This window comes from Somniosus microcephalus, chromosome 10, assembly GCF_052327205.1.
Source record: "Somniosus microcephalus isolate GS21.2 chromosome 10, FLI_Smic_1.0, whole genome shotgun sequence".
Lineage (NCBI taxonomy): Eukaryota > Metazoa > Chordata > Chondrichthyes > Squaliformes > Somniosidae > Somniosus > Somniosus microcephalus.
In genome coordinates this window covers 163,399,725-163,422,243 of record NC_140996.1, presented here as the reverse complement: position 1 = coordinate 163,422,243, position 22,519 = coordinate 163,399,725, and the positions used below count along the sequence as shown (strand labels likewise).

At 46.6% G+C, this 22,519-nt stretch overlaps 1 protein-coding gene across 6 annotated transcripts in view; it reads right to left on the bottom strand.

Annotated features, from left to right (window-relative positions):
* The window catches only part of LOC147111808 (glutamate receptor 4), a 235,621-nt gene that overhangs the window by 96,012 nt on the left and 117,090 nt on the right, over positions 1–22,519 (bottom strand). For all 6 annotated transcript variants that reach the window (XM_085999064.1, XM_085999067.1, XM_085999062.1 and 3 more), the window contains one exon: positions 6,793–6,903. In XM_085999064.1, the coding sequence (XP_085855190.1) occupies positions 6,793–6,903 (111 nt within the window). The remainder of the gene's footprint in view (positions 1–6,792; positions 6,904–22,519) is intronic.

Below are 22,519 nucleotides of genomic sequence, written 5' to 3'. Positions count from 1 at the left end.
CCAAGCATGTCCTTCTGTTGTCATATTCTTACTAACCACCCTGTTCACTCTTTCCCTCTGTAGGTAATGAGAACTGATCTTCTCATGTGATAGGAAGCATGTGATTTTTGTGAGTTGATAATTTTGGGGTCTTTACAATATTTTTTGTTTTGCATTATTTCTGCTTTGATTCCAAGAAATGCAGTATGAGGGGTTCCTTTCAGTCTGTGTGTGTGTTTTGTGAATTTTTGTATTTAACCAGTGAATGAAGTCAGTGCTGGAAATGCAACATGAAGAGGCAGTCAGGACCTCAATTTAATGTCTCACCAAAAGGACGGCACCTCTGAAAATGCAGCAATCCCTCAATGTTGCACTGGAATGTCAATCCAGAGTTTGTACTCAAGTCCAACGTGGGTCTTAAAATAACCACATTCGGATTTAGGGCCAGGGGTCCTACCAACTGAGCCAAGCTGAAAGAGTTTCATTGCATCGTTGCAGTGAAGGATCAATGTACCATGGGTGACTGATCATTCCACACCAATATCAAGAAAGAATGATTTGCACATATATACCACCGATTACAATTTTCAGACACACCTCAAAACAATTCACTTTGAATTACTGGATGTGAATTCCCACAGTGAATCCCCCGCTCGTAAGTCATAAGTTCAGCGGAAGAATCGCAGAAACCCTGGACAAATGGCGTAAATAGTGTTCATTTGATTTTGGTGCTGTTGGTTAAGGGAAAACTCTTCGTTTTTCTTCAGTTACTGTTGAGGGATCTTCAACCTCCACCTAAACCACTGGAACAGGCAGACAGTCTCGTTTGAAGGATGACAACTCTGAATGCTGCACTCACTTAATACTACACTGGAATAGAAACATAGAAGATAGGAGCAGGTGTAGGCCATTCGGCCCCGCGAGCCTGTTCCGCCATTTAATGAGATCATGGCTGATCATCCAAATTCAGTTCCCTGTCCCTGCTTTTTCCCCATATCCCTTGATCCCTTTAGCCTTAAGAAATATATCTAAGTCCTTCTTGAATATATTTAATGAATTGGCCTCAACTGCCTTGTGGTAGAGAATTCCACAGGTTCACCACTCTCTGGGTGAAGAAATTCCTCCTCATCTCAGTCTTAAATGGCTTACCCCTTATCCTTAGACTGTGACCCCTGGTTCTGGACTCCCCTGCCATCGGGAACATCCTTCCTACATCAAGTCTGTCTAGTCCTGTTAGAATTTTATAAGCTTCAATGAGATCCCCTCTCATTCTTCTAAACTCTAGCGAATATAAGCCTAATCGACCCAATCTCTCTTCATACGTCATTCCTGCCATCCCAGGTATCAGTCTGGTGAATCTTCGCTGCACTCCCTCCATGGCAAGAACATCCTTCCTCAGATAAGGCAACCAAAACTGCACACAATACACAAGGTGTGGTCTCACCAAGGCCCTGTACAACTGCAGCAAGACATCCTTGCTCCTGTACTCGAATCCTCTTGCTATGAAGGCCAACATACCATTTGCCTTCTTAACCGCCTGCTGCACCTGCATGCTTACCTTCAGCGACTGGTGCACAATGACACCCAGGTCTCGTTGCACTTCCCCTTTTCCCAATCTATTGCCGTTCAGATAATAATCTGTCTTCCTGTTTTTGCCACCAAAGTGGATAACCTCGCATTTATCCACATTATACTGCATCTGCCATGCATCTGCCCAATCACCCAACCTGTCCAAATCATACTGGAGTTTCTCTGCATCCTCCTCACAGCACACACGCCCACCCAGCTTTGTGTCGTCTGCAAACTTGGAGATATTACACCTAGTTCCCTCGTCTAGATCATTAATATATATTGTGAATAGCTGGGGTCCTAGCACCGATCCCTGCGGTACCCCACTAGTCACTGCCTGCCACTCGGAAAAAGACCCGTTTATTCCAACTCTTTGCTTTCTGTCTGCCAACCAGTTCTCTATCCAAGTCAGTACCTTACCCCCAATCCCATGTGCTTTAACTTTGCATGCCAATCTCTTATGCAGGACCTTATCGAAAGCCTTCTGAAAGTCAAATTACACCACATCCACTGGTTCTCCCTTATTTATTCTACCAGTTATATCCTCAAAAAATTCCAGTAGATTAGTCAAGCATGATTTACCTTTTGTAAATCCATGTTGACTTTGTCTGATCCTGTCACTGTTTTCCAAGTGCTCTGCTATTACATCTTTTGTAATGGACTCTAGCATTTTCCCCACTATCGATGTCAGGCTATATAATTCCTTGTTTTCTCTCTACCACCTTTTTTAAATAGTGGGGTTATATTCGCTACCCTCTGATCCATGGGAACTATTCCAGAGTCTATAAAATTTTGGAAGATGACCAGCAATGTATCTACTGTTTCTAGGGCCACTTCCTTAAGTACCCTAAGATGTAGATTATCAGGCCCATGGGATTTATCGGCCGTCAATTTCCCTAACACCATTTCCCTACAAATACTGATTTCATTCAATTCCTTCCTCTCATTAGATCCTATGTTCCCTGACATCTCTGGAAGGTTATTTGTGTCCTCCTTTGTGAAGACAGAACCAAAGTATGTATTTAACTGGTCTGCCATTTCTTTGTTCCCTATTATAAAGTCCCCTGATTCTGACTGCAAGGGACCTACGCTTGACTTCACCAATTTTTTTCTCTTCACATATCTATAGAAGCTTTTACAGTCAGTTTTTATGTTCCCTGCAAGCTTACTCTCATATTCTATTTTCCCCCTCTTAATTAATCCCTTTGTCCTCCTTTGCTGAATCCTAAACTGCTCCCAATCCTCAGGTTTGCCGCTTTTTCTAGCCAATTTACATGTCCTCTCCTTGGATCTTATGCTATCCCTAATTTCCTTTGTTAGCCATGGTTGAGTCACCTTTTTTGTTTTATTTTTATGCCAAACAGGGATGAACAAATTCTGTAGTTCATCCATGTGATCTTTAAATATTTGCCATTGCCTATCCACCGTCAACCCTTTAAGTAACATTCCCCAATCCATCCTAGCCAACTCATGCCTCATACCATCGTAGTTTCCTTTATTTAAATTCAGGACCCTAGTCTCTGAGTCAACTACTTCACTCTCCATCGTAATAAAGAATTCTATCATATTATGATCGCTCCTCCCCAAGGGGCATCGCACAACAACATTGCTAATTAATCCTTTCTCATTACATAATACCCAGTCTAAGTTGGCCTGATCTCTAGTTGGTTCCTCGACATGTTGGTCCAGGAAACCATCCCGTATACACTCTAGGAATTCCTCCTCCACAGTATTGTTAGTAATTTGGTTAGCCCAATCTATATGTAGATTAAAGTCACCCATGATAACTGCTGTGCCCTTATTGCACGTGTCTCTTATTTCCTGTTTAATGCCATCCCCAACCTCAGCATTACTATTTGGGGGTCTGTATACAACTCCCACTAACGTTTTCTGCCCCTTGGTATTTCTCAGCTCTACCCATACAGATTCCACATCATCAGAGCTGATATCCTTCCTTACTATTGTGTTAATCTCCTCTTTAACCAGCAATACTACCCCACCTCCTTTTCCTTTTTGCCTGTCCTTCCTGAATATTGAATACTACTGAATGTTGAATTCCCAGCCTTAGTCACCCTGGAGCCATGTCTCCGTAATTCTAATTACATCATATCCGTTTACATCTATTTGTGCAGCTAATTCATCCACCGTATTACAAATGCTCCTTGCATTAAGACACAAAGCCTTCAGGCTTGTTTTTTTAACACTCTTAGTCCTTTTAGAATTATTATTTACTGTAGCCCTGTTTGATTTACACCCTTGATTTCTCTGCATTCCACTTTTGCTTTTCTCCTTCCTGTCTTTTGTTTCTATCCTTGCTTCCCTTTCCTCTGTCTCCCTGCATAGGTTCCCAACCCCCTGCTTATTTAGTTGAAGCCCTCCCCAACAGCACTAGCAAACACTCCCCCTAGGACATCAGTCCCGGTCCCGCCCAGGTGCAAACCATCCAGTTTGTACTGGTCCCACCTACCCCAGAACCGGTTCCAATGTCCCAGGAATTTGAATCCCTCCCCCTTGTACCATTCCTTCTTGCCACGTATTCATCTGAAATATCCTTCTATTTCTACTCTGACTAGCACGTGGCACTGGTAGCAATCCTGAGATTACTACCTTTGAGGTCCTATTTTTTAATTTACCTCCTAACTCCCTATATTAAGCTTTTAGGACCTCATCCTGTTTTTTTACCTATATTGTTGGTACCTATATGCACCACGACAACTGGTTGTTCACCCTCCCCCTCCAGAATGCCCTGCAGCCGCCAGAATGCCAGTTTAAATTATGCACTAAAGTCTTGAATTGCTGCCTGAACCCACACCATTCTGACTCGAAAGTAGTAGCACTACCAACTAAGCCGAGGTGACCCTATGGCCTCAAAATTGCTGGGTTGGAAAGGGTGTAAATCTCATTTCCACCCGGAGATGGGGGCTTGGAAATCAGCTCTTCCGGAATTCCACCCGATTTAAATTATATACTTGGGGGGTGCGGGGGGCTGTGGGCAAATCTTTCACCCACTCCCCTATGTCAAGGGGATGTGTTGGGAGGAGTTCTGAGGCATCCATGGGAAATTCCTCCCTTTACGCTATTGAAAAGCTTCAGCGGAATTCATGCCTGTTGCAACCGGTGTGACTTCTTTGAGGTCTTCTAATGGCCCCCAATTCTCTATTGGGTAAGAGAATCGATCCAGGAGGTGATTGATTATCTTCTCTAGCAACATAGTGACTCCCTTGGCAGCCAGAGATTTAAAAAACAGGTTATTTGTCCCATTTGGGCCTCGGAAAGAGCTGTGGTGGAGTGGCAAGGCATCACTTCACCTAAGAATAGCAGATCGGATCAGGTTAGGCTGGAGCAGGTGCCATTGATGCACTCTTGTAAGTGCCGGCAGCGCTCCCGGTTATACAAATGACCCTGTTCCCGGAATTGGGCAAGGGCTGGTCGTGCGGGACCACCATAATTTCCAGGCATATATATATATTAGTCACTTGCCTGTCTCCTGTGGCCTACATGCAGATGTAGCTTACATCTTTTAGGCATATTTATGCTTTTGGCACAGGTGGACAATAAAGATCTAGGTTGATTTACAAGGAGGGAGTGGGGGGTTCCTGTCACTGGCCGGGAAACGCCAGGAACGCAGAGGTTCTGCCAAATTTAACGGCAGGACTTCATTGGGATTTTTTAATTCCGTTTCCCGCCCGGCAGCTGGTCATGTTGAGGGGCTGGCTGGCTGCCGGGTGGGAAAGCCTGTGCTACAAGGCAGTAGCCAGGGACCACTGGGGTCAGTCCCCGGCAATTGAGAACATTGGGAGCTGGTGGAGTAGCCCGGGGGGCTTGGAGCAAGGCAGAGAGGGAGGGAGAGAGTGGGGGTGGGGAGGGAGCGAAATCGCAGGGAGAGGGGGGGTCCAAGAGATCACAGGTGGGAGAGATCGTGGGTCTTCCGAGAGATTGCAAGAGGGGGTGGGGGGAGTGGCGATTGCCGGGGGTGGGGAGTCGGCCGATCACCGGGGGTGGGGAGTCGGCCGATCACCGGGCTGTCTGGAGATTGCGGGAGAGAGGCAGATAGCGGCAGATTTGCTTGAGGGGCTGGGGGGAAGCACTCGTGCTCCTCTTGGCCCACAAGCAGTGCTGGAAAAGCACTCGCCTGCTGGATCTGGCAGCTCCCACATCCCTTCAGTTGCCAGGTTTCCTGAGCCCTAGGAAACCCGGCCCAAAGCCGTTAAATCCAAATCGTTGATAAAATCTGAGGCACGGGGTCTCGTTTAAATATTATAGTTACTGACCCGTCTCTCAGGTGTCGGTACTCGTCCGACCCCAAACCTGTCCCGGTTAAACCAGAAGTAGGCGCGTTCACGGCGAGTTAGGATCGGGTTTCCCATTTTTAAGAATTTAACCCCCCCCCCCACCCCCCCATCACTGTCCCGCCCTTCCTGGGAGTTAAAATTACCCCCATACTATTGGTGAGTGAAAATCTCACACCTCCATTGGTGGTAGTGCTGGCCTGAAGGCTGACCTCACACATCATATAAACTGGTTGTCAGCAGGACTTCCTTTCTGTGGTATTTTCTGGCCCTGCTCTGACATTGATAAACAGAAGTAAGCAACCCAGATGATTTGTTATGGTACCAATGAACATTTTGCTGTGTTCTTTGCTGCAATGTGAAGACAAAGGTGGAAATTGTACCAACTGTTCTCAATGTTTGTTTGCACTTGTATCAGACACTGACACAAATCAAAAACCTGTTTTGCCATTGTCTCCTTTTAATACAACAAATGTTTGATATGCTACTCCTTCAATTTATTGATTTAATATTCTTGGTTTGGAATTTAATACATACAGCAGTGTGTTTAAGGAGCCATATACCCTTAATGTAGTAAAGCTGGTGACAGCAAGTCAACTGTAAACTCTGTATCAAGTAAAGATAGGATTTTTTTTACAGTTTAGATATTAAAAGGTATCAAAGATTGGCCAGCAGTATTGCTACTCTGCCAGGACTGTCATATGCAGATGTGGAGGCTGCAGATCAAATGGCTGCAGCTTGACCTTATTCCCAGGCAGTCTGTCACATGGTTAAGACACAGGAGGGGAAAACGCTATTAAAAGTGGAGAACTCGTTAAAGAACAATTAAAACAACAATGAGTTAATGACAAAAATAATGACATTTTGGCCCTTAAAACTGGTGAAATAAGAACTGAAAACAAGAAGTACCTGGAGTGCACATGTACCTACCAGAAAAAAACAACAACTGGCTTACCAATATTGTAGTGACATAAACGGTCCTGTTTTCGATGGCAGAAGAATCATTTGGGAACATCATCTCATTCTGAATTAGAACTAGTTTGTCTGCATCGTTCCAGTAGCCAATCTATGAAACAGAAAGTAAGTAATTAATGCTATGACTTTTTGCTTTTTGCCTGTGTACTGATCTGCTGCTATTATCAATGTGAAGCTATTCCTTTAAAGACTCATGTCTATTACTGGGAAGGAGACTTCATTTTGACAGTTTGTGCAAGTGGTGCAATAATAGCTTTTCAAAGCAAAAGAGCATTTTACATAAGAACATACGAAATAGGAGCAGCAGTAGGCCATCCGGCCCTTCGAGCCTGCTCTGCCATTCAATGATCTTCGGACTCAACTTCACTTTCCTGCCCAATCCCCCTATTTCCTTGATTCCCTTAGAGTCCAAAAATCTACCAACTCTATTTGACTCAAATTATATCACCACATCATGGTGTTTGGCAAATGAACTATAAGGTTTTGGATAAAAACATGTTAGGAAAGACAGTATCCCTTTAAAGCAATATAAAGTGATAATTTCAGATGCACTAGAGCAAAATCAAACCTTTTCACTCGAGTTCAGTCTGAATCCAAATTAAGGAGAAGTCAATGGGCATAATACAATCCCATAGACATTCCCATGTGACTTAGATATCAACCATTTAAAAATGTTATTTATTCATTCACTGTGGGTGCACTGGCAAGGCTACCATTTATTACCCATCCCTAATTGCCCTTGAGAAGGTGGTGGTGAGCTGCCTTCTTGAACCACTGCAGCCCGTGTGGTGAAGGTACTCCCACAGTGCTACTGCGTAGGGAGTTCCAGAATTTTGACCCAGCAATGATGAAAGTACAATGATATATTTCCAAGCCAGGATGGTGTGACTTGGAGGGGAACTTTGAGGTGGTGGTATTCCCATGCGCCTGCTGCCTTTCTCCTTCTAGGTGAAAGAGGTCGCGGGTTTCGGAGGTGCTGCCGAAGAAGACTTAGCAAGTTGCTGGAGTGCATCTTGTAGATGGTACACAATGCAGCCACATTGCACCAGTGGTGGAGGGAGTGAATGTTTAAGACGGTGGATGGGCTGCCAATCAAGCGGGCTGCTTTGTCCTGGATGGTGTCGAGCTTCTTGAGTGTTGTTGGAGCTGCACTCATCCAGGTAAGTGGAGATTATTCCATCACACTCCTGACTTGTGCCTTGTAGATGGTGAAAAGGCTTTGGGGAGTCAGCAGATGAGACAATCGCTGAAGAATACCCAGCCTCTGACCTGCTCTTGTAGCCACAGTATTTATGTGGCTGGTCCAGTTACGTTTCTGGTCAATGGTGACCACCACCTTCTCAAGGGAAATTAGGGATGGGAAATAAATCCGGGCCTTGCCAATGATGCCCATATCCGAGGAACTAATAAAAAAAGTTATAAAAATCAACACTGCGAATTGAAACTTTAACAAAATTGGAGAAAGCAGACAATAGTCAGAGACAAGAGTGGGGAATACAGGGTGCATGACTACAGAATCAGAAATCTGCTGCACAGTCAAACTGACAAAGCTTATGCTGATTTTGACACTGCTGAATTGAACCTGCAGGCTACATTGGGCCTCCTGCTGGGACTACCGCCAGGAGAACCGCCCTGCACAGTGAGTTTAGCGCTGCGCTAATGTTAATTACCAGGCAGCACCAATGTACCGGTGCTGCCAGTGCTATAAATTTCAGCGGCTGTTAACTGCGGCCCAAAGTCCACCGGCAGGCAGTCTTGAATTTGTAGGCCTATTTTTTGTTGTTTTTTTTCCCTCTCCCAGGTGATTGTGTGGCTAGTGAGTGGGGCAGGGACAGGGACAGGGCGGATTAGATCATGGTGTGTGCCTTGTTACACATTGACAGCTTAGCGCAGGCTTGATGAACCAGCTGGTCTTTTTCTGTCCTTCGTTTTCGTATATTCCCACGGAGAGTCAAGACCAGGTCTAGAAGCATCAGAGAGATGGCTAATTGGACCAAGGTGGAGGAGGGGGAGGTGGGAGAGAGAAAGGGAGTGGGAAAGGAGAGAAGAATGAGAAGAGGAGGATTGGGAAAGGGGGACGGGGAGAAGCACAAGGGAGAGGAGTGGGAATGGCAGACAGGGAGAGGAAGAAGACAGGGGAAGCGGGACAGAAGGAAGGGGAGAGGGAGAGGGAGATGTATAATTGCAGGCACTAATGAAGTGCCCTTGCAAATGTGATACATTTATCCCTGTTATGCAAATATACCTGTCCCGGGAATAGGGATAGCATCTCCGTTTTCAGGTTAGGACATACTGGGGTTCTATTCCACTGCACTTATGCCAGTGGAGGGAACTAGATGTAATATCTCCAAGTTTGCAGATGACACAAAGCTGGGTGGGTGTGTGTGCTGTGAGGAGGATGCAGAGAAACTCCAGTATGATTTGGACAGGTTGGGTGATTGGGCAGATGCATGGCAGATGCAGTATAATGTGGATAAATGCGAGGTTATCCACTTTGGTGGCAAAAGCCGGAAGACAGATTATTATCTGAACGGCAATAGATTGGGAAAAGGGGAAGTGCAACGAGACCTGGATGTCCCTGTGCACCAGTCGCTGAAGGTAAGCATGCAGGTGCAGCAGGCGGTTAAGAAGGCAAATGGTATGTTGGACTTCATAGCGAGAGGATTCGAGTACAGGAGCAAGGATGTCTTGCTGCAGTTGTACAGGGCCTTGGTGAGACCACACCTTGAGTATTGTGTGCAGTTTTGGTCACCTTATCTGAGGAAGGATGTTCTTGCCATGGAGGGAGTGCAGCGAAGATTCACCAGGCTGATACCTGGGATGGCAGGAATGACGTATGAAGAGAGATTGGGTCGATTAGGCTTATATTCGCTAGAGTTTAGAAGAATAAGAGGGCATATCATTGAAACTTATAAAATCCTAACAGGACTAGACAGACTAGATGCAGGAAGGATGTTCCCGATGGCGGGGGAGTCCAGAACCAGGGGTCACAGTCTAAGGATAAGGGGTAAGCCATTTAGGACTGAAATGAGGAGGAATTTCTTCACCCAGAGAGTGGAGAACCTGTGGAATTCTCTACCACAGAAGGCAGCTGAGGCCAACTTATTAAATATATTCAAGAAGGACTTAGATATATTTCTTAAGGCTAAAGGGATCAAGGGATATGGGAGAAGGCAGGGACAGGGAACTGAATTTGGATGATCAGCCATGATCTCATTAAATGGCGGAACAGGCTCGTGGGGCCGAATGGCCTACTCCTGCTCCTATCTTCTATGTTTCTATATTTCAGGTCCTCAAGCTTTTAAAACCCAAGCTTGGCGTCACCTAACCACTACTTCTTAATTTACCTCACCTTCTCTTTTACTCCTTTTAACCTTGACGGCGTCATGAACTGCAGGTCTTGACCCTTTCCTTGGTCTTCCAATGAAACAAAGACTCCCCAAAAGGTTGTACATTGTCAGTAAAACTGTTAAATACAGTTAACCGCTTTGCGGAACACCTCCGTTCAGTCCGTAAGGATGACCCCGAGCTTCCGGTCGCCTGTCATTTTAATTCACCGCCCCATTCCCACTCAGACCTCACTGTACTCGGGCTCTTGCATTGTTCCACGGAAGCTCACCGTAAACTCGAGGAACAGCACCTCATCTTCCGATTAGGCACTTTACAGCCTTCCGGACTCAATATCGAGTTCAACAATTTCAGATCATAACCTCGGCCCCCATTACATTGTTACTTATTTTTTATCCACACCTTTGTTTTGGCCCTTTCCCCCCCCCACTTTTTTTCTCTCCCACATGGCAGCTGTCTCTCATTCTGCCAGAACATTTCACACCTAATCTAGAGCCGTCTTTTGTCTCCACTAGTCCTATCATCATCTCGTCTCATTTTGAATACCTCTTAATGTCTCTTCACTTCTCTTTTGTTCTCTCCCAGCCTGGCCTCTCAATCTATTTCATTTCCTGTGCTTTTCCAGTCTTGACAAAGGGTTTGACCCGAAACGTTGACTCTATTTTCTCTCCACGGATGTTGCCTGGCCTGCTGAGTTTTTCCAGCATTTTCTGTTGTTATTTCGGATTTCCAGCATCTGCAGTATTTTGCTATCGTGTTAAATACAGTTAATGGGCAGGATTTTCATTGAGCCGTGGAGGCGGGATTGGAGGCCTGTGGGGGGTTAAAAATCGCAAAAACTGGCGCGCGGGACCCCCCCCCCCGCCTGGTTCCCGACTCTGAGCATTTTTAACTCAGGCGTGTCTGATGGTCCCGACTCCGTCCTGCAACCAACAGGCGGGACTGGTCGTTAAGGCCCTTAACAAGCACTAAATGGCCTCTATAATCCTATTTTAAAAGGCCCTTGCAATTTTAACCCTTTTCCCACATGAAACACGTGTGGTGGGAAACACGACGGTGAAACCTGGCGGGATCACTATTGGATTGCTGACTATCAACTGCAGGTCAACCATAAAAGAGGAGATTTGATCAGCCATCATTTGCAGGTGGCAGGACTTCGTGGTCTCAGGTCTTAACCACACCTGTGGAAGGTTGGAGCCTCACACCCATCTCCAGTGTGACCTCCTGGGAAACCCCTCTCGCCACCTTTCCTCAGCGCTTCCTCAACTGAGGCATATACCAGAAGCATGGGAGCCATCTATTTCCTTCCAATCTGGGCATTAGAGGAGCTCGAGCACCAGCAGCGGCACCAGCAGAACCAGGAGCCACAGCAGCACCAGCAACAGCAGCAGCAGCAGGAGCGCCAGGCTGCTACTCACCCAGCTGAGGCTGCACAGGCCAGAAGGGGCCAGCGCCTGGAAGCCCGTCGGTGCAGGAGATACCCCCCAAACAGGGTCTATAGACACAGGGTCAGCTATCTCAACATGTCTGAGCAGCAGTGCCAAAGTTGGCTCCGACTTTCGCGAGAGGTAGTGAGTGACATCTGCGCAATGCTACAGCAAGACCTGCTGCCCAGAGGACCAGGTGGACAAGCATTACCAGTGGCCATCAAAGTCACCACCGCACTCAACTTTTTTGCCTCAGGCTCATTCCAGGGATCAGCAGCAGACATCAGCGGCATCTCCCAGGCGGCTGCACACACTTGCATCACGCAGGTAACCGATGCCCTCTTTGCCCTCGCGCACAATCACATCCATTTCACCAAGGATCGAGCAAGTGTCACGGCGCGAGCAGTTGGATTAGCTCATCTGGCAGGCTTTCCAAGGATGCAGGGCATCGTTGACTGCACACGTGGCCCTTAAGGCACCCCATCGCAATCCAGGTATTTTTGTCAACCGCAAGGGCTTCCACTCCCTTAACGTTCAGCTGGTGTGTGACCACAGGAAGGAAAATTTGCATGTTTGTGCCAAGTACCCTGGCAGTTGGCATGACTCCTTCATACTGTGCCAGTCTAGTGTGCCTCCGCTATTCAGTCCGCCAGACCAACTTAACGGATGGCTACTTGGAGACAAGGGCTATCCCCTGAGGATGTGGTTAATGACGCCGCTGAGGAGACCATCCAACGAAGCTGAGGAGAGCTACAACTCCAGCCACATGTCCACCAGAGCCATAATCGAGCAAACCATCAGTTTGCTGAAGATGCGCTTCAGATGCCTGGATAGATCAGGTGGAGCCCTGCAGTACTCAGCAGCCAGGGTCTCCAGAATCGTCGTGGTTTGCTGTGCACTTCACAACATGGCACAGCATCATGGCTTGCAGATTCTTGAGGACCAAGTGGCTCCTCACATATCCTCCTCAAATGAGGAGGAGGAGGAGGAGGGCGAAAATGAACATCCTGCAGAGGCCCATCAACCAGCGGCAGCATTACGTGAGAACATTGCTGCCCAGGATGCAAGGAACGCACTCATCCTGGCCAGATTTGCTTAGCCTAGTCAAACAAACACTTTTGCCTCACAGCTTCTTACCAGAGCATTGACAATGGCCAAGAACCAGAGGATTCCGAGCACTCTGACCACCATACTGACAGTTGCAAGTATTCCTAAGCCCTCAATGTGGAAGTCCCAATAGCGAAATGACAGACGATACAACTGCAACATTTGCCATCAGAAATTTTATGTACATTAACGAAGTGATGGCATTTTTACAGTAAACACAAAATTGCACCCAAGTGACTACCCTTGTGACTATTTGTGCAGAATTTTCCTCTTACGCGTGCTCCTACGTAGTGCCTCCCCTGTGGCTTCAGCAGATGTGGAGGCCCCTTGCTCACTTTGCTGCTGCTCCTGTCTCGACATCTTTGGTGAGCGTCCTCTGGGGTGGCAAGCCTGTGAGGGCTTGTCAACAGTCTGCTGCTCCTGCGGCTGTGCAGGGGTTGAGACACTGATCTCACTTGGGTCTGGACTCCGGTGGGGCTCTGACCAAGGGCTCTGCAGTGGCATGGAAGTGTGAGCGCTTGGAGAGGAGCCCCCACTTCCTTGAGGTCTGCCACCAACCTCCCTCTCATGGGTCAGGTCCCCCTCAGCACCTGCAAGTGGCTGGAGAGCACCTTGCTGCACATCAGGGGGGCCATGGGGACCCGTATCTGCAATGGCAGTCCTACTCAGAAGGACTTCCATGAAGGTCTGGTTTCTCTGTTCAATAGATGCCCATCGCTCCTCAAGAGATGTCATTCTATTCTGAACAATGACCATGTTTTCCATACCCTGGCGACTAAGCTCCTCCATGGCCGTAGCCATCCTCTCCTCTACCGTAGCTATCCTCTCCTCTATGGTAGCCATCCTTTCCACGGAGGTTGCCATCCTTTCCGTGGTGATGCGTTCATGCGCCAATGACTCCACAAAGGCTCTGGTCATGTTCGCTATGGACTCCTCCATTCGCTCCACACTCGCAGTGACCCTAGAGACAAAACCTGCCAAAGACTCCTGCATCTGTACCTGGAGTTCCATCACCGCTGATCTAATGGATGGACCCAGAGGCAGAGGGTCGACATGCTGCTGAGCCAAGCTGGCAGAGTCCTGCGCCCTCTGACTAGGACTCTCCACTGCTGTCCCTGTCTCCACAATCTGCTGATGCTCACTTGTGAGTTGTGATACACCAGGTGACAACACTACTCTATGTCCCGAAGGTCCCACCGAGGTGTGAGTGTCTGCGCTGGTGCTGGGTGCGCAGATTTCTGGTGATGCTGCGCCCTCAGAGGTTGCAGCTTCCTCTGAGGAGTCTGGCTGCTCAGCCTCTTCTTCCTGGCTAGGGGGGGCAGATGCTTGTGATGGTCCTGTGGGGGAGTAAAGGAAAGAGTCAGAGATGTAATGCAAAGGCTACATGCACATTGCTTTTTGCAGACGCTCATAAGTCCATCTGTTAGAGCTTCACAATCATTATCAGCGACTCATGCAATGTCAAAGAGAGAGATGGGAAACTTTTCTGTCACCAACTTGCAGTGTTGCACCTGTCTGTCCGTCCCCCACATGCGCATCATCCTCCAGTCCCACTATTTCAAGTACCGCCTCCTCCCAGGGGGTCAGGTGGACTATTGAGGCTGTCCCTCCTCTTGTCCTCGCTCACTCTCTTTTGTTGTGAGCTCTCTTTTCCTGCAATGAGGGAGACAAGTGGAGGTTGAGTGAGAATGAAGGAGTGAGAGTAGAGATTGCATAGCATAGATACTTAGGAGACAAAGATGGAGTGAGGTGGCAAGACCAAGGGCCCTCCCTGTGTGTTGTCAGTTTTCATAGCATCAGAGTGATAGGGAGTGTGAGGGCTGCATAGTTGAATAGTTATGTGAATGTGAGCATAGAGAGAGAGGGAATGGGTAAGGGTGCATGGATGTCAGTGTCGAGTGGGATGTGGAGGAAGAGATTGCTAAAGCTGAGTGCTGGTGAGGAAAGGCAGTGGGGGTCAGATTGAGGGTGATGGGAAATTCATACTCACTTTTCCAGTGCGCTGAAGGTCATGAAATCTTTTCCGGCACTGAATCCAGGTTCGTCGTGTGACTCCCAAGGAGTTGACCTCATCAGCCACCTGCATCCACAATGCAGCTTTCAACCCTTACTGTCTTTGAATGAGAAAATTAACATTAAAAAGAAATCCCAAATGGGATTCTTCAGCACTTAAAGCTGAATTTCCTTCTGAACCTCAAAAAATGGTAAAAGTGCTTCAGCACTAACACAAATGGCTCAGCAAGCCAGGGAAGGGGCACCCAGGGTCTCACATGCAGCACTCCAGCTTTATGCAGGGGGTCAAAACAGCAAGAGCGGCCCTCTACCCACAGGGGCCAGGAGGCCCTCCAGAAACAACGATGTGGGACCACATCACAGAGGCTGTCACTGCCAGCACTGTCGCCCCCACCACCTGGCTCCAGTGCCCAAAGAAGCTTCATGACCTCAGACCACTGGTCAAGGTCAGTGAATGCACCTTCAAAAGCTGTCACCTACCAACTGCACCACCAGCCTCATACACTGCTCAATGCACGAACCCCCCTCACCAATTATTCACCTACCAACAATCTGTACAAAACACGATGCACACCTCCCATTCCTAGCTTCACCTCACCCCCTTGGGAGGCCTCTTCCTCCCTGAAGAAGGGAACAGCACCTCCCTGTTGGCCCTAGCCCCATCCACCAATGCCTGCAGGGCCACCTCGTTGAAACGAGGAGCTGATCTGGGTCTCCCGCTTGTCATGTTTCCTGCAGGTGCCTCTCACTCCAAATGGAGAAAGCTTGGAAGCCTGCAGAAGAAGCAAGGCTTGCTGTAGAACTTAAATGCAGCAGTAATGATGACGTCATCGGAGGCGACTTTCAGTCATGAAAAACCCATTTGCCAAGGGTTCTCACACGTTGGAAATCAATTGGACAATTAAGTTAAAATTGCATCAATCTTCCACATCCATTTAGATTCGGGTGGATAACATGAAATGCGGATAACACGACACCATCCCACACCTGAGTTAAAATCCTGCCCAATGTCTCAATTATAGTGAGATTACTTGTCATAACTCATGAAAATGTGTTGTTAGTAAAGATGTTTGGTGGAGTTACCCCACTTATACTGAATGTTCTCAGCAGGGCAGCTCCACACTAACCTATTACTGTGGTTATTTTGTTCTTGTATATGTATACACACATTGTAAACATCCACATGGGCCATTTTGAGAAAATACTTTTTAACTTTTCAATATGGAATATGCCAGTTATGGAGGTGTGGTAGGGGGTTTGGGCATTTGGGAGTGGTGGAAGGAGATTTGAACTTGGATAATTTGTGACCATAGAGACTGTCAGGTTTCACTGACGTGTATCTGAATCAGGTCTGCTGAAAACAAGCTCCTTGATGTGGTCTAATTTACACCAACAACAATTCCACATAAAAGTTATAGGGGGGAAAATTGGTGTGCGCCAAGAGAATTGCTGGTGTCACCAGTAACTCGAGTCAATGGCCGCAGCGTTACCAGGCAAAAATTTGCGCTGGGTGCTGGTGATGTGTAACGCAGCACTAACGTACCGTACAACGCCCTCCTGGTGGCGTTAATGGAGGCCTCCGACCCGAAGTTCCCATCCACAGTCGGCGTTGTAGCTTCTTACAGCCAAGGGGACTGAGGCTGTGGAGCTCACAAGGAATTGTGGGCAGTTAGAAGGGGCTATAAATTAAAGGGGCAATGTACTCAGAACTAATAAAGATTACAATGCAGTGAAAAAATGCAGCTTTCAACCCTTACTGTCTTTGAATGAGAAAATTAACATTAAAAAGAAATCCCAAATGGGATTCTTCAGCACTTAAAGCTGAATTTCCTTCTGAACCTCAAAAAATGGTAAAAGTGCTTCAGCACTAACACAAATGGCTCAGCAAGCCAGAGAAGGGGCACCCAGGGTCTCGCACGCAGCACTCCAGCTTTATGCAGGGGGTCAAAACAGCAAGAGCGGCCCTCTACCCACAGGGGCCAGGAGGCCCTCCAGAAACAACGATGTGGGACCACATCACAGAGGCTGTCACTGCCAGCACTGTCGCCCCCACCACCTGGCTCCAGTGCCCAAAGAAGCTTCATGACCTCAGACCACTGGTCAAGGTCAGTGAATGCACCTTCAAAAGCTGTCACCTACCAACTGCACCACCAGCCTCATACACTGCTCAATGCACGAACCCCCCTCACCAATTATTCACCTACCAACAATCTGTACAAAACACGATGCACACCTCCCATTCCTAGCTTCACCTCGCCCCCTTGGAGAAGACGGTGCTGGCCATTCTTGGCAGGGGCATGGCTGAGCCCTTGGCCAGCGGTGGGGCAGAAAGGATACAAGATGCTGGTATCCTCATACATTATCCTCCTTCTTGCATGCACCTCTTGCTTTCCCGCTTTCCCCTCACCACAACTGCATCCTTGTACCTTCCTCATTTCACACACCCAAGAAATGCAGCCTGCCCAGCCAGTAGGTGACCAAGAAGAGAGAGAGGAGAGTGAAGAAGAAAAAGAAACACCATCACTCGAATTCCCAGCCACCAGCTCCTCAAGTTCGACCAGCAAGGCCATTTGCAGTGTCCCCCACTGACAGTCAGCAGCCTTCCGCCAGCCATGCTGCAGCCACTGGGGTTGCACTGCCTGACATCAGTAGGATAGGCAAAAGCACACACAAGACCATCACTAACGGAATGCATAAGGGTGATGAGTTGATTTCTTGATGTCCTATTGGATGGATCGATGTATAAAGTTGAATTGGAAAGTTTTCTTTGTGGTGGCTTTTATTTCAGCATTGTGGCCAAGAGGATCAGTAACAGAGGGAAGGTAAGGTGTGGGACAAATGTTGAAAGGGGAATTGGGGTTTTGTTCACTAGTACTGCAGGTGGATGATTCCATCCTGAATATTCCGTCCAGAAAGGGGCTGTCTGGGTTGCATCCTTCCTTCTGCTTCCTCCTCTTGCGCTTCCTTCTCTTCTGCGTCTTCCTCTTCCCTCTGTGAGCGGATGCTGTAAATCTGAAATAAAAGCATAAGTGCCTGACCTACAGAGCATTTCCTGCATTGTCTGTCTTATCAGAGGTCTTCCTTAACCATCCGAGGCCTTGTAAGTGACCAGCAGCACTGCCTGCAATCCATGCACACTTTAAAAACTTTTAACATGTATTGCATCAAGCCCCTACTTCAATAAAATATAAAAAATCCAGTCCAAAAGCTTAAATGCAAACTTACCTGAAAGATGTGTGTATCCCTTTAAGAAGTGCTGACAGCATCCTTGTCAGTCTGCAGCATGCTCGCTTTTCAGAGCGAGCCTAGGCCCCTGCGCTAAACTCAGCTTAAAGGTCCAAGTTTGTAGAGCATGTTATTAAGTCTCACTCTCCACATGTGCATGTTCAGGGCCAGCGCTGCTATCGGCAGTACTATGGCCCTCACCAAAATGGCGTCCATCAAGTCCCACGCCAGAGAAGGGTATTAGAGTCTTTTACAAAAAAATCAATGAAACTCACCACCCTCATAGGATGAATGGTCACATCCTTTTACCCGTCAACTCCTGCTGATGCATAGATTGATCCTGGGAAATTCTGCAAATTGCACATGGCCTGAATACATAAAATGATTAAAGGATTCATAGGGTAGATACAGAGAAACTATTTCCTCTGGTGGGGGAATCCAGAACAAGGAGGCATAATCCTAAAATTAGATCTAGAGCATTTTGGAGTGAAATAAGGAAACACTTTTTCACACAAAGGGCTGGATCAATTGAAATTTTCAATACTGAGAGCGATAGATTTTTGTTGGGTAAGTGTATCAAAGGATATGGAATAAAGGTGGGTAAATGGGGGTGAGCTACAGATCAATCATGATCTAATTGAATTGCAGAACAGGGTTGAGAGGCTGAAATGGCCTGTTTCAAGGTTCTGAAATTTAACTACAAAAGGAATTTCACCCTTAAACGGAAATGTGCAGTAATGCCAACCTCATAAATCAAGAGACAAACGCTTAAAAATCAAGAGATTTGGTATAAAAATCATGAGTTGCTATTTTTTTCAAACATAAACAAATATAGATTGACAGTTGGTTTATAAAGCTCATTAGTGGCTTATTTAATCAATTACGTTCCTTTATTACTGTAATTGTGCCCCTTTAAAAGAGGCGGGCACTTTTAAATTTGCTTTTTTCCGTTGATAACATGGAGGCAACCAGTGTTTTTTATTTTCAGTAAAATAGTAGTTATGCTTACGCTATTACACGTGGTTTGTTCAACCTCTATTTGATTTAACTGAAAATATATCTAAAAATCAGAAGTATTAAAATAAAACACAAAATGTACATAAGTGGTTTTGTTCCTAGTAAATCACTTGTGATTTCTTTGATAATTGTAAATGGGTAATCTATATTAATGAATCGCTGTCGCTTCAAAGAAATAAAATAAAATGACAAATTGGTTGAAGCCAGTGCAATTAAACTTACTTTGGAGTATTTCCAGCATTTTCAGTTTTTATTTTCAATTTGAAGCTGGTTGAGTTGCAAAGTGAGTGCTGGTTGCACGCACGCAGATAGTTTTTTTGTTGCAGGGTTGCTGTGGTAGCGGCTCTGATTGACACTCAGGCACATGCTAATGAGCCTGTGTGTAGTATGTTTATGTTGAGCTGGGAACTGCGCTTCATTCACTCATATGGTGCTGCATTTGTAACATTTGCATACTGAATTATCATTGGCCCGCAGGCATCTGTAAGGAATACCTATTATATTCACATGCTGAGTTGTCATTGGCCTGCAGGCATCTGTAAGGACTGCTATTGTTTTGGAGGACCCAGGGTCCTGACTCTATTTTGCCCACACGGTGCTGTACTGCTGTGAGTTAGATCACAGACCTGATGCTTCATTAAAAGAGTTTAAACTGTAATACTCCGTTGTCCTGCAATTTATTATTTTTGTACAAAGTGTGCAAAACAAGACATGGTGTCAGAACAGGGATTTGAAATGGACATCGTTGGAGCTCCCTTACCCCGAATGAATTGGGAATCTTTGAACTTACCTAGAGAATGGAGCAAGTTCAAGCAACATGTGGAGTTGATGTTTTCGGGTCCACTGAAAAGCAAAGGGGAGGAAGAAAGATGCAGCTACCTACTCCTGTGGATCGAAGAAAAAGGGAGAGACATTTTTAACACATGGTCTCTCACCGCGGATGAAGCAAAGGTACTGAAAAGTTATTTTGACCGTTTTGAAGCATATGTGATGCCCAAGACAAATACGATATTCGCTAGGTACAAGTTTCAGGAGAAAGTACAAGGAGATAGTGAGTCATTTGAACAGTTCGTGACTGAGTTAAAACTGCTGGTAAAAGACTGTGCATATGCAGATAAGGATGAGATGGTCAGAGACCGCATCGTGTTTGGAATACATTCAGCTAAAGTGAGAGAGAAACTTATGAATGTTGGGTCCGGGCTAACACTGGACAAAGCTATGGACATAGCTAGATCGCAGGAGATAGCCCAAGCACAGTTGAAAACCATAACCGGCGCCACGAGCAGCTCGTGTGAACAGACAGTGCATGCAGTTAATAGACACGCACCAAAGAACACCGCCCAGAGAGCGTGTTTCAGAATGGAAAGAACAGAGAGAGTTCTAAAAATGGGCGACACAGACATAAAACGCTTCAAAAACTGGATATTGTGGAAACAACTGGCATGGAAAAAAGGAGTACTGCCCTGCCAAAGGAAGGCAATGTACTAAATGTGGTAAACGGAACCATTTTGCTAAAGTTTGCAGGACTGTTTTCGGAACAACAGTACACACAGTGAGTGACAGCCAAATGCCAGATAGAGAGCCAAATGCAGAGGAACTGTTTATTGATTCTGTGTCACAGAAAAAACAGATTTCAGAGACTGAGCAAGCTTTTGCCGATATTGAGACAGGAAAACAGGGCAAAGAGCTTAAGTTTAAACTAGACACTGGATCTCAGGTTAATGTAATTCCACTGAGTGAGTATCACAGCTTAAAGGATGAGTGTGAGCTACAGCCCACCTCACGCAGACTGACCGGCTATGGAGGTGAGCAGCTCATTGTAAAAGGCACATGCGTGATGAAATGCAAGTACAAAGAAAGCGACGTGATGTTGAACTTTTACATTGTTGACACTCAAGCACCTCCAGTGCTAGGTCTAAAGGCATGTTTAGACATGGACCTCGTCAAGCTAGTGCTATCATTGACAGCACCAGTTGATAAGCAGACAGTCATGGAGAAGTTTGCTGATGTTTTCAAAGGAATCGGACTATTCCCAGGTGAATGCACTATTCACCTTGACCCAGCTGCAACCCCTGTGGTTTTCCCACCGAGAAGGATACCCCTTGCTCCACGTTGTCGCCTGAAGGAGGAGCTGCAGAGAATGGAGAATAAAGAAATCATCGTCCGGGAAACAGAACTGACAGAGTGGGTCAACGCGTTAGTAGTGGTTGAGAAACCACGTACAGGCAAGCTCAGAGCCTGTCTCGACCCCAGAGATTTGAACAAGGCTATCAAATGCCCTCACTACCCTCTACCAATGCTAGATGACATCACACCCAAGCTAGTGGGAGCACGTTACTTCAGTGTAATGGACGCACGATCAGGATACTGGAATATCAAGCTCACGGAAGAGTCATCTAAGCTAACAATGTTCAGCACACCATTTGGACACTACCGATTTCTGTGTTTACCATTTGGTCTTATCTCAGCTCAGGAGGAATTCCAGCAGAAGATCGACGAAACCTATGAAGGCCTCGGCGGAGTAGTCGCAATCGTAGATGACATCCGCATCTATGGCAGGAATAGAGAGGAACATGACAGGAACCTCCGTGCGATGCTACAAAGATCACGGGAGAAAGGTATCCGGCTCAACCCCGAGAAAAGCATAATCGGATCCACCGAGATCAGTTATTTCGGGAATCGGAGAAAATCTCCGCCATCAAGAAGATGGAGCCGCCGAAGAACCGCGCAGAGCTAGAGACAGTACTAGGCATGGTTGACTACTTAGCCAAGTTTGCCCCGAGCCTCTCCGAAATCAACGCACCCATGCGTCAGTTGCTCAAACAATCCAATGAGTTCCTGTGGGACAAACAACATGACACAGCATTTCAGAAAATGAAAGAACTAATCACCAGAGAACCAGGACCAGTTCTTGCCTACTTCGACCCCAAGAAAGAGCTCAGACTACAAGTGGACGCATCAAAGTACGGACTAGACGCAGTATTACTGCAAGAAGGAAAGCCCATCAGCTACGCTTCCAGATCTCTCACAGACAGTGAAATCAACTATGCTCAAATCGAGAAAGAGCTATATGCAATTCTGTTTGGATGTAAGCGTTTCCACCAATACGTCTGTGGCCGACGAGTCATTGTGGAATCTGACCACAAGCCCCTCGAGTCAATCATGAGGAAACCACTAGCCGCAGCCCCACCAAGGCTACAGAGAATGATCCTTCAGCTGCAGAAGTATGACTTCACAATCATTCACCGTCCAGGCAAAGACATTCCTGTCGCAGACACGCTCTCCAGAAAGTCTCTTAGCTACCCGGACAGCAGCCTCAGTGAAGGCATGGATGTGCAGGTGCATATGGTGTACAACAGCTTACCTGTAAGTGACTCAAAACTGAAGGAGATCCGAGCAGGAACAGAGAAAGATGCACAACTCACACTGCTGAGCAAAGTCATACATGAAGGATGGCCTGAGGAAAGGAGGAAATGCCCTCAGAGCATATCTGAATTCTGGAACCACAGAGACGAACTGTCACAAATCAATGGAATCGTCTTCAAAGGGGAGAAAATCATCATTCCTACC